This window comes from Sinocyclocheilus rhinocerous, unplaced genomic scaffold (genome assembly GCF_001515625.1).
Source record: "Sinocyclocheilus rhinocerous isolate Xijiao unplaced genomic scaffold, SAMN03320098_v1.1 scaffold453, whole genome shotgun sequence".
In the NCBI taxonomy this organism is placed as follows: Eukaryota; Metazoa; Chordata; class Actinopteri; order Cypriniformes; family Cyprinidae; genus Sinocyclocheilus; species Sinocyclocheilus rhinocerous.
In genome coordinates this window covers 1100581-1112245 of record NW_015655565.1, presented here as the reverse complement: position 1 = coordinate 1112245, position 11665 = coordinate 1100581, and the positions used below count along the sequence as shown (strand labels likewise).

The 11665-nt window shown below is 35.9% G+C and overlaps 1 protein-coding gene across 1 annotated transcript in view; it reads right to left on the bottom strand.

The window, feature by feature from the left end:
• LOC107718425 (nesprin-2-like) overlaps window positions 1-11665 on the bottom strand; it is a 105749-nt gene that overhangs the window by 79255 nt on the left and 14829 nt on the right. Inside the window, exons 3-11 of the mRNA XM_016525490.1 lie at window positions 5429-5490; window positions 4100-4195; window positions 3911-3988; window positions 3716-3808; window positions 2843-3033; window positions 2542-2741; window positions 1509-1609; window positions 998-1111; window positions 768-905 (exon numbers count right to left, since the gene is read on the bottom strand). Of these exons, the coding sequence (XP_016380976.1) occupies window positions 768-905; window positions 998-1111; window positions 1509-1609; window positions 2542-2741; window positions 2843-3033; window positions 3716-3808; window positions 3911-3988; window positions 4100-4195; window positions 5429-5490 (1073 nt within the window). The remainder of the gene's footprint in view (window positions 1-767; window positions 906-997; window positions 1112-1508; window positions 1610-2541; window positions 2742-2842; window positions 3034-3715; window positions 3809-3910; window positions 3989-4099; window positions 4196-5428; window positions 5491-11665) is intronic.

The following is an 11665-nucleotide window of genomic DNA, read 5'->3' as shown; positions in this document are numbered from 1 at the left end:
CCTTTAAAGTTGTCCAAATGAAATTCTTAGCAATGCATATTAGTAATCAAAAATTAAGTTTTGATATATTTATGGTAAGAAATTTACAAAATATCTTCATGGAACATGATCTTTACTTAATATCCTAATGATTTTGGATACGATACGATGATTTTGACCCATACAATGTTTTTTTGGCTATTGCTAAAAATATACCCCAGCAACTTAAGACTGGTTTTGTGGTCCAGGGTCACATTTATATTTATGCATTTAGCTGATGCTTTTATCCAAAATGATTTACAATGGAGCAACATAAGCATTATTTATGATTTTACATTCAGCATACCTGATATCTTTCTTCAGAGCCAACAATATTTATAGTACACAATGCCAGGTTTATTAGAAAGCTAGACTACTGTAGGTTATGTTTATTTAATTTATTTAGGGTTTTAATTTATTCTAATGTAATTTAAATTTCTAGGTGAATTTTTTATTTAGGTTGTTATGCTTATTATATTTATCTTATTTATAGCAAAGAATATTTGGACGTTATACTGCTATAAGTTTGTTTCTGCGTTTATTATGTTTACAAAAAAATAAGAGTCTGAAAATGTATTGATATATGGTTTTTCCATGACAGCTATAACTTCATAAACACTTTTGCTGTAAAGAACGATATTGGTGATTTGTTCGGAATTTCCAGTCCATTCCCAAGACTATCAGAACTGTCGAATTCGTATTTCTGTGTAAATCTGTATTTGGTGACATATTTAATCAGCAGAATTCACCCTCTCCTCCATGGTGTCCCAGGCTTTTCTCAATGCCATCTGCTCCTCACTTGGTTTAGCGCAACGTCTCATTGCGCTGAGAACTGTAATAACTGGACGTCGCTGGTCATAATAAGTCCCCACAAAGTTCTGAAATGCCTTGGGTAAAAACATAGACACAAATTTAGGGCTTGTCAAAGTGCGTGTTGTACATTAGGAAGTAATGATTTACCATTTTACATTTAGCATACCTGATACCTCTCTGCATATCCATTCCCCTCTGTGGAATTCCATGCCTCCAATAACTCCTGATAGGCTCGCTCTAGCCAGCATTTAATCTCTCTGGCTTTCTGAGTGGGTGAAGCCTGAGGGCAGGGCAGGAAACATAGAACGGAATTAAAGATTGAGTGTCAAATCAGAAAACATGCTGAAACAAGTAAAGGCTGATTCTGGAATGATATTTTGACAGAGGAAAACTGTGGAGGAATTCACAAGCGCTCTGGGACGTCTGTACCTGGTGGAGTGGGGAGGCCAGCACAGCAGGAGTGAAGTATGTAGGGAGGTTGACAGGAGAAAGGCATGTGGGAAAGAGTAGAGATTGAAGCTGCTTCCAACCAGGAGGGGGCAACAGAGAGTAGGAGGAAGTGAAGTTGGAGGGCGGGAAAGGGGGTTAGAAAGAGAAAGAACATAAGAATGAATAAAGAAAGGCAGACCAGCAAAAGCACAGATGCAGATGGGAGATTCAGTTGGAGGTGGTCTTACCTCAAAATCGTCATCAGCTACGGGCAGATCGTTGGAGTACTGCAGGAACTGAGCAATGTATGTCATGATAGACTTCTCATCAGGGTTACTGACATCAATGTCTGAGAGGAAAGATAATTTAAATGTACATAAACCGTCAATAATCTTTAAAAGCACACTAGATTGTACACTAGACCAGGGGTTTTCAAACTTTTTGATGCCCAGGGCCCCAAAACATGATCCCTTTGCAAAGTAACTTGTTACTAAAATACAAAGGCTCCTGTATATTTTCATGTATAAAGACTTGCTTATATTGTATGAAAAATATAAAAAATATTCTATAGACATATTTAAATGGGCTTTTATACTGCCATTATAATTAGTGATTTATCATATCATATTATTATTATATTAATATATTATAAATATAAATATCTGGGAAATATTTACTATTTATGTAGTATTGACTATTTATCTATTTTCCACCCACTATTAGAGCAGTGGTTCTCAACCTTTTTGACCCACATTTTCACAACATTTTCCACAAAAATATTTGTAGGCCCCATGACTACTCCAGTTGTTCATAATTTACTGGAAAATAACTATTTTGTATTCACAATTTCTACCCAATAAAATAGTTTAGCTTGGTAAGAAAAATGACTATAGTAGTAACTACAAAAATGTAGAAAAATGTTTATTTATGATAAAAATGCTTGTAGTTTTACAAATGTACTAATATACGTGGCTTTTCCATAAGTGACTTCTTTTCTAAAAATCACATTTTTAAAATTAGGCTACTTTATAAATCCAGGTTTTTCATATTAAAATAAGAAATATCTTGTCTTGTAGTTGTTTTGTCTTATTTTAAATTATGTTATGTTATGGCACCTTGGATGTTTGCTGAGGCCCAACTGGTTGAGAACCACTGTATTAGAAAAATAAATAAATAAATGGCTAAATACAAATAAATAAATATATTGTTTTTATTTGTTTGTTAAAAAAATAGCACTATGAATAGATCATTTTAATGGATAATGCTGCTAAAAGCCATTACCTTCTGGCTCGAGCAGTCTGGGAATTCTGAGCTCCTTCTCAGCGAGGTGAAATGCCCTCTCCAAGTTTTCCCGGTGGCTGCTGGTCTGGACTTGAGAGAGGTCCACCAGATCAGGTCTAAGAGAGCAGAGGATGGCCAGAAACACCTCACCACTCCTCCAGCTGGACTTAAAGTCCCTCACACTGGCTGAGCAACCAACTCTTGAGAAAGAAAACAATAATTTTAGAGGAACGATTAAACAGACTAAACAGTTTGATTAAACATTCACAGTGCATGAAAGCATAAGCTAGATAAAGCTCACTTCTGGCACTGGTCCCGAACCCACAGGAGCAAAGCCTTCTTAGCAGACAGACGGAAGCGGGTGCGGAGCGGTGATGCTCCTCGAGGAACAGGACTACTGCGTGGAGATCCAGGAACAGAATCTAGACTGGACAGAGAATCCAGGGAGGATGAACGGGATCCGTAAGAGAGAGTGCTGGCTAGCTCCTCTATCTGTAGTAATGAGGAGAAGTGAGCATGTTTAATACAGATGTCAGTTCATACATTCACAAGAAGGCATATATATATAGCACTGTGCAAAAGCCTTAGGCCATTAGTATTTTCACCAACAAAAAAATAGGTTTAAGCCAGTTATTTTTATATCTTTTGCTGTAGTGTAAATGAGTAGTAAAAAGCGGGTGATGATGGCATAAATGACTGGTCATATTCAATCATATGGCACTCGCATTGAACAAAGTTTACAAAGAGTGACTGGTTTGTCCACGTTTCTTTTTTTTTTGTTCATCGCTGTTGTTGTAATGTATTTTACATTTTGAACAGTAGTGTATATAATGGCATACATTTTGGCATATTTTCACCCTTAAACCAAAAGCCTTATATGACTAAACAGAACCACTGAACTCATTCAACCCATGTTCCCTGACATAAAAATATCTTCTGTAATGCGTAATACTATATGCTTCTTATGTGCATTACTATTTTGATATTCTTTTCTCTTCTGGAAGAAATAAGAGTCTCACATCTCAAAAAGTACAGGCCCACTCTGAGCTAAAATGCTAAAGGTCTTGAAGTAAACAATGAAGAAAAAAAAACAGCTCAAGGCAAAGAAAGATGCAAGTATATATGATATGCTAGTTTTTGTAAAGACACATAGTGTTTTCATTGTTATACTCACGTGACAGTGCAGAATGATGGTCCATATCAGGCCCAGAATGATGGAAGGTTTCCCCTCTATGATGTCTGGGATGTTTATGTTCACCAGCTTGATCTGAGAACATAAACAGTTGTTTACCTCATTTGTATATAAATGTTAATGTCCTTAACAGATGGAAAATAATCATCAGTCTTGTAAGAATCACAAAACTCTTACCGATTTATTCTTCAAGAAGTTCAAAGCAGTCTCAATGTTGCCTCTCTGCTGAAACACACCATGACCCCGCTCGCGCTTCTACAGAGAAACAAATACACTCTATTGTATGCAGCATTTTTAAACATTTCCATGATTCACTATAAATAAATACTTTCTTGGTTGAATCTCAGTGTGATATTCAGCACTCACCATGCGTTGGCCACTCATCACCTCCAGCAGGTCAAGCAGTCGAGTCCCATCTCGAAGATCTGAGAACAGATCCTGGACAACAGTTGGATGGCTCCTCTGAAACACACATTATTATTTTATCTGAAAGTTTTAAAGGTGTTCACAGGGCAATACATGGAGCATTCCTAATGTCAAGCTCTGGTGGCAGAAGTACCAATAAACAGAGAATTACACCAAGCATGTATTAAAACAAAAAAAATAATAGAAATAAATATTTTAATATATTAATATAAATTATTAATATTAACCCTAAAGCCAACTGTATCATCTAAATGCATGGCTAAAATATGTAAATGATCAACATGATCAAAATTTTGCTGAAAAAAAAAAGAACATCAATCTACACACAATCTACTACATGCCATCTGTCATCTAATTGATAGTTTATACTTTTTTGGTCATATAAATATCAGCATTTGCACCAAATTACATATTTTTGGTCAGTTTGAGCCGCTGAATAAAATTAAGCATTTTTTTCCTCTGAGTATAACCTCTGTATTTTTCTATATGAAACATAAAAGCCTGATGTATCATAAATGAGTCAATTTTTTTTCTAAATGTTAAATAAACTGTTCCATTAAAAAAAATACAATTTAATACAACTTAATACAATTTATTTTATGCATCTTTTATTTATATACAATTTAATTGCAAATGGTGGGTATTTTAAACATAATTAATTCATTATGACTGTTCTTTTTATATATATATTGTGTGGGGTTTTTTTTTACTTATAAATGCAAAAGCAAATTGACTGACAACAGTGGTGATGCACAAAAGACCTTTGGAATATTTACTAGTCTTCTTTTACAGTAGACCGATATGACACTCGCTCGAAATATAATTTCACCAACAAAAAAAAAAAAGTCGTTTGGAATTTAGTGTTGATATTTTGTGATATTTGAGTAGTAGTTCATGCATCACAGAGTTAATCTGATGTAAAAGGATGCAACACTCTAGCTATACAGAGACTGCTCTGCAGATCACTGGAGCTCTATACAGGTTATCACTTGCAGGTTTAAGAGCGCTTGTGTTTAAAACGCGGCCAAGTGGTGGTGGACGGGCTAAATGGCTCATGTTACAGGCTGCTGAAGTGTGCTGCTGCTGGCGGGGAACTATAAATAAATCAAGCTCCTTGCCATATGCAATGCTTAAAGGCAGAAGAGCAGAACAGACCTTCCTTGCTGACCAGTGAGTCAGCGATTCAGCTACAGCCTCAGTTTGACTCTAAACTTTTTAGACTACATAGTCAGACTACATAGTCATAGTATGAGTTGTTCTTGGGTTTACCTTGGAGAACTGTGCATTGATCCAGTTTGTGAATGTCCTCTTCTGAATCTGCTCCTGTTCCACTGTTAATAAAATAATATTACATCAGATAGGATTTATTCCTGGACCAAAATCACAGTTAAAAAAAAACTGTGTATGTATGTGTAGGAAACCGTATGAGCATATTGGCACAACTAGAATATATCCATGCAAAAGTATTTAGACATCTTGCCAGAGGACAACTTTGGGGCTTTCTGGTTTATAGCACATCAAAAACACAGCATGTCTTCATTCATAACTATTTATAAGCAGAGAACATTGCATGACCACTGGAAACCTGGCTCGACTTACCGATCTCTGAGCCGCCAACGGCCTCCACCTCAAACAAGGTTATGAGAGACATATTGCTTCGTTTCTGTATGAAATTTTCTCTCATTTAGTGTTTCCATGAACACCAATGCAGACACTCAGTCGGCTTAACCAGCATCCCATCCCATCACTGTTGTATTTAATTTAAACTTCTTCCCATGCTATAAAAGGTAGACTGGGCCTTTCCCTCAATAGGAGATGTTCATTTAGCTTCATGGGACAGGATCCAACAGGCCGAGTCAGTAATTTATCTTGACAGTGCCCTTAAGACACTGGATATCCTGTTTGCACAGCCACAAATGCACTTAACTGCTGTACAATGATGTTCCCTCATGACATACAGCAATATACATTTCAATAAACAATGGAGTTCAAAAAAACTGAAAGTTTCAGGATTTAAAATAATTTAAAACTAAGAAATATTTAGTCATATATGCAAATATTTAAATAAAATTAAATTAACCAAAAATAAAATTAACAAAAATTAAATTAAATTCACCAAAAAAAAAAAGAAAAAAGAAAAAAAACAACTACGATAAAACGAAAAACTAAATTGAAATGTTGGTGTTACTCAGGGTTATTATAGTTAACTAAAATTAAAACCATAGAGAAAGAAAAATGAAAATAACTCAAATATTTGTGGAGACGTGCTGAAATCGCGTTTGGTCTCGTACTGTATAGCGTACCTTGTCAGTGTCGTGCGCTTTGCTTGGCCATTTGTTGTGATAAACAGGAAAGTGTGTCCAGCTGAATTCAATTTGAGTTTTGTTAAACGAATAAAAAAAGCTTAGTTTACCACTTAGTGTTATGTTAGAATCATTATTATACTCATACCTTTTGTTCTTTTGATATTTTTGAATTGTTTTTAGCTTTATTTTTTTGTTTTCATTTAAATGTTTTAGTTTTGAAATGTTGTTGTATGCATTTGTCATTTTTATTTAATTTCTTTTATTTTCTTAAAAGCTTTTAGCTTTTCGTTTTAATTACTTTTTCTTTCTTTTAATATTTTGAATTGTTTTTAGCTTTATTTTTTTGTTTTCATTTAAATGTTTAGTTTTGAAATGTTGATGTACGCATTTGTCATTTTTATTTAATTTATTTTATTTTCTTAAATGTGTATATATATAGTATTTATAGAGTTTTAGCTTTTAGTTTTAATTACTTTTTCTTATTTGTAAGTCGCTTTGGATAAAAACGTCTGCTAAATGACTAAAAGTAAAAGTAAAGTAAAAGTAAATAAAATAAAATAAAAATTTAAACCATTACTTAAACAAGTTGCCAATGCAACATATCTAATTTTACTGTACTAAAATAACTATAACTGAAATAAAAATTTATAAAAAACTACATGCATATATACATAAACTACTAAATATATAAAAACACAACTACTAAATTACAAACTAATTCAATCTAATTCAATCACATCAAAATTACTACAACTAAAATAAAAATGGAAAATATAAAAATAAAAACTAGGGCTGCACGATAAATCGCATGTGATATTTAACGCGCATCTTGTCAGAAAACCCGGTTCTGTAATCAGTGGTAAATCTCCATCACGTGCGTGCTTTCACATTGAGCAGCATTAAAGGCAGAGTGAGGGATTTCTGGTAGCCAATGTTTATATTTGAAATCACCAAAACAAACACGCCCCTACCCCAAAAGGGTCTTGCCCCTATTTTGATAGCTCCGCCCCACATATACGTACGCAACCCAGGCCACGATTAGTTCTGTGAAACAAAGCAAAACCAATGTTACACCGTGTCTACGGACGTGAGCAGCGCGGCGCAACAAATCCCCGACAGAAAACTGCTGCCGGGTTCTATTTATGACATGCTGACACAAATTTCAAATGGTTTTCAACGGTCGTTTGATCGCGTCCAGTGTAGGCAGACTTTAGCTGTTGTAGACACGGTGTTACTCACCTACTGAGAAGAAACATAGCAACCTCGGCGTCCGATCGCAGGCCTCCACTCCTTGAGTTCTCTCCAGCGCTGGAAAGCTGATCCGATATTTACACGGGTCCTACTTCTTGCCTTATCGTTCCGCAGACGTTTTCCTCTTTTGTTTTTTATCCGCCATCCCTATCTTTCTGTCGCTCAGCTCGGCTAATGTCCGTCCCATGCACTGAACGCGCTCTCCTCCACATCACGAGTAGACACGCCCCTTATTGCTGATTGGCTACAAGTTTGTTTTGCGATTCGGCCCGAATCAGTTTTCTAAAGTGTTTTTGAAAAATCACATACCCTGCCTTTAAAAACAATACAAGAAGAACATCAGTCAAGTTTTTCCTCCTCTTTAAAAGAACCAGGCTTAACTTTGACCAACTTACCTCTCGTGCTCACCACACTCAGCAAAACATTTCTGTTTCATCTATCAACATAGAGTAAGATCTTATGAACTGAAAATACAAAGTCCCCTATCACCAGACTCTAGAAACCCACTTGTGGTTCCCATCAGTAGAAGATGAAATATTAGACTAGATACGATTCTGCTGTTATAAAGACATTCTTCACACTGTCAGAAACGCCCCTCTCTGGAATTCCATTCTTATTATGAGACATGTTTAGCAGTATGTTTATTTGTATTTTTGAGGGCTTTAAAAGCTACAGTATGTGAAACAGGATATGCAGCATTCATGCACCACTATTACTTGTACTTGTAGCCATCTTTAAAATTGGTAGGATCCAATGGCTACGTACTGACACTCAGATTTCTGGCACTGCACATGGTCCGCCATACCCAGCCGCTTTCAGGCATCCCATTGGAAGTATTTAGGATAGAAGTAGGTGGATGAAAGTTATATTTCATATTTTATATATACTCTCTATGCCTTGTGTTTGTATGAAAATGCATGCTGGTTGTTTCAGCCAGTCTCTGTACATGAAACCATTTATTGATTGTGTTTATCATCTTACAGTTGATATGCTGCATAACAGTATGAATGAGAATTGACAAATTATCCTGGCAGCTGTATTTAATTTCAAGGCCTTGAGTCTTTGAAGTATAGAACATATAGCTTTGGGAGTCAATTTAAAAGTTATTTTTGAAGAACTTCCAAAGAGAAAGATATGTATGTATAAATATAAATTATTAATATTCGAGATGTCCTTAATCCCTCAGCAAAAATTGTTTTCCTCCCAAGAGAAAACAGTTTTGTACGCTGTATATTCCTGGACTTGTATTGCACACAGTTTTATAATTTCACAAGTGCAGGCAGTTTAATATCAACAGACTGCTTTTATGAGTCCAGCCGAAGGGAATCACTCACATGAGCTGTCAGTGTGTTTACAGAGTTAAGAGAGGCAAGTCAATGTGCTGGAAGGCTAGTCACACTATGAAAGCCCAGCTGTTGCTAACAGTGTGTGGGAAAGAGGAATCAGAGGTAAGCGCTCAATGATCACTAGGTCATGTGACATACATTCCATGTAGCTCATATAACTTTTAACCAACTGCAGTGACAGCCTTACTGAACCAGGCATGTGAAGGTCTTTAGTGTTTGATTGACAAATATAGAGACTGATAAAATGAACAAAGCGTCTGTTTCAGAATGAATTTGGCATCTGCTGCATGAATGAAGATAGAGTTTGTAATTTCATAGGGTGTTGGATGGCTTTTGGCAGGCGTTGCTTTGTAAACTTGCCTGCCATTTTTGTCCTGATTGGAAGTGCACGTCAATACACCGGCATTCTAGGGCACCACATTTACGAGGTTATCTCTGATATGGTCAGTGTGGGAAAAATTCATCGCTGGCACAGAGAATACCGTAAATCTTTAATTTAGTTGCTGGAGTGGCTCTAACATAGCAATTTATTCATTCAAAGACTTTGCTGTCTGAATTTTGAAAGAATAATGGCATTTTTACGTGATTGGAGTCCTGACAGTATATCTAGTGTTCTTGAGGCTGATTTGCTGAGATATGCATATGTGTCTATTTATGGCTCTGTGTGTGTATGGAAGCAGTTGATCTGTATCGTGTTGGGGGAGGAGCCATCCATTAATATTCCTGAGAGAAAATCAATGTGCGCCACACTGTTTTCTTGGTTTTGTCTTTCACTTTCTGCTAATATATCACATGGATTAAGTTTCTTGACGGATTTACAAATTGGAACAGAACAGTCTGCATCGCTCGGCACGATTACAGGCCTCTCTGTGGCTGTCGATTGGACGCCTCAATCTCAATCTATCACAAAGCACTGGGTAATTTTAGTTCAGGCAGAATTGCACAGAATAAATGAATCAAACGCAGTGCTTGAATGTTGTGATAATGAGAACTGGGAGGAGCCATTATTCTGCTAAATCCATATAGTCAAGATGTCAGTGTAATGCTGACAGCTGTGATGTTGAGGACAAGCAAACCCAAGCCACACAACTGACCTCAGAGAGTGAAGTCAGCAAAGTGATAGTGATAGGCTGTAAGCTCCTCCCACAAAGATGCCCATCCACTTCCTGTGCAAGACGTGATTCCCAGTGATGTGTACTATGATGATGTGTGTTGCGTACTTTGGCCATTTGCATTATGAGGTTATAGGGGCTTTTTTTCTAAACTTATTAGATGTCTCTTTTATGTCAAATTCGTACATTTAATAAATAAATTCATTTATCAACAAAATCCATTTTTGCACAGCAGAAGTGACACAGAAGCTGCATCTGAAGCAGCATTTAGATTTATTTACACATGTATTTACACTTAAAATACAGTGAAATAATTACAATAATTGCAATGAAATAATGTGATTAATGTTTTAAAAATAATATTTTGAATGTTGAAATGCAATTTAAAAAAAAAATGAAATTGTCATAATGTCAGGTCCCATTTTGTCAAAACCACAATTACGATATTATCATAGACGATAAATATTGAACACCCGAGGGATGCGATGCAATTTTAGGGCCAATAATGATCCAATAATCATCAGCTTTTTGTGGAAGATAAATGAAGTAATAATTGTACTTTTTGTGTTTCAACTGTTTCAATTTGAATGTCTACATAGAAGCTATAAATTGGCTTATTTACATAAAAAGAATATACAAAAAAGTACAATGAGTCTCATTCATAAGCACTTTTTGTGCATAGAATCTATTTGTGTGTGTAATTTATGAATTTGTTCATGAAATCTATAAACATTTTCACAAACAAATCATGAGAACCAAATGGCTGTCATACTAAAATGTATTCAAAATTTACAAAAAAAATATAGGAACAAGTGAAACCAGAAAACTCACACACTGTGAAGATGAACATAAGATGGTTTATATGTGTTTTATGCAAATTACTAACCTTAGGCACTTGGACGCTCATTTAGAATAATCCAGATTCATTAACTTTAGAACGAGTTAAGAACAAATTCATGTGCATATGCATTTGTTCTGAATTATGCAAAACATTTTTCTGTGCATATAAATTATTAGTGAATGAGACCCAATTAATGGCTGTTATTAGTGAACAAGACAAATGGCTGTAATTTCATTATCAACATTAATTATAATAAAAAATGTTCCCAGTTATCAAAGAATAATATTTTGGCCTCCGATATATTGTGAGGGAAGCATACTCTGAACTAGCCTCACGTCTCGTGCTTGGCCTGCTTTCTATTAGCCTGGAATCTGCCCTGTCAAAGGCCTCCGCAAATCTGCACACCCCCACACTGAGAAAGAAACATTATGAAAACACTGTCCTTTTTGTACGTCCCCTGATTTATGATCTTTGGCCTGCGAGAGATGTAAAGCACGCAGCACTTTCTCTCCATCTCTGTCTACAAGCTGATGCAACGCAGGGGGCCTCGGCTCACAACTGTTTCCACTGCACAGTGCGTCCCATGGTGATGTGAGTTATGATAGGAGACAAGCCGCTCGCTCTGCCTGAGGCTTGCTCTGACACTCCCC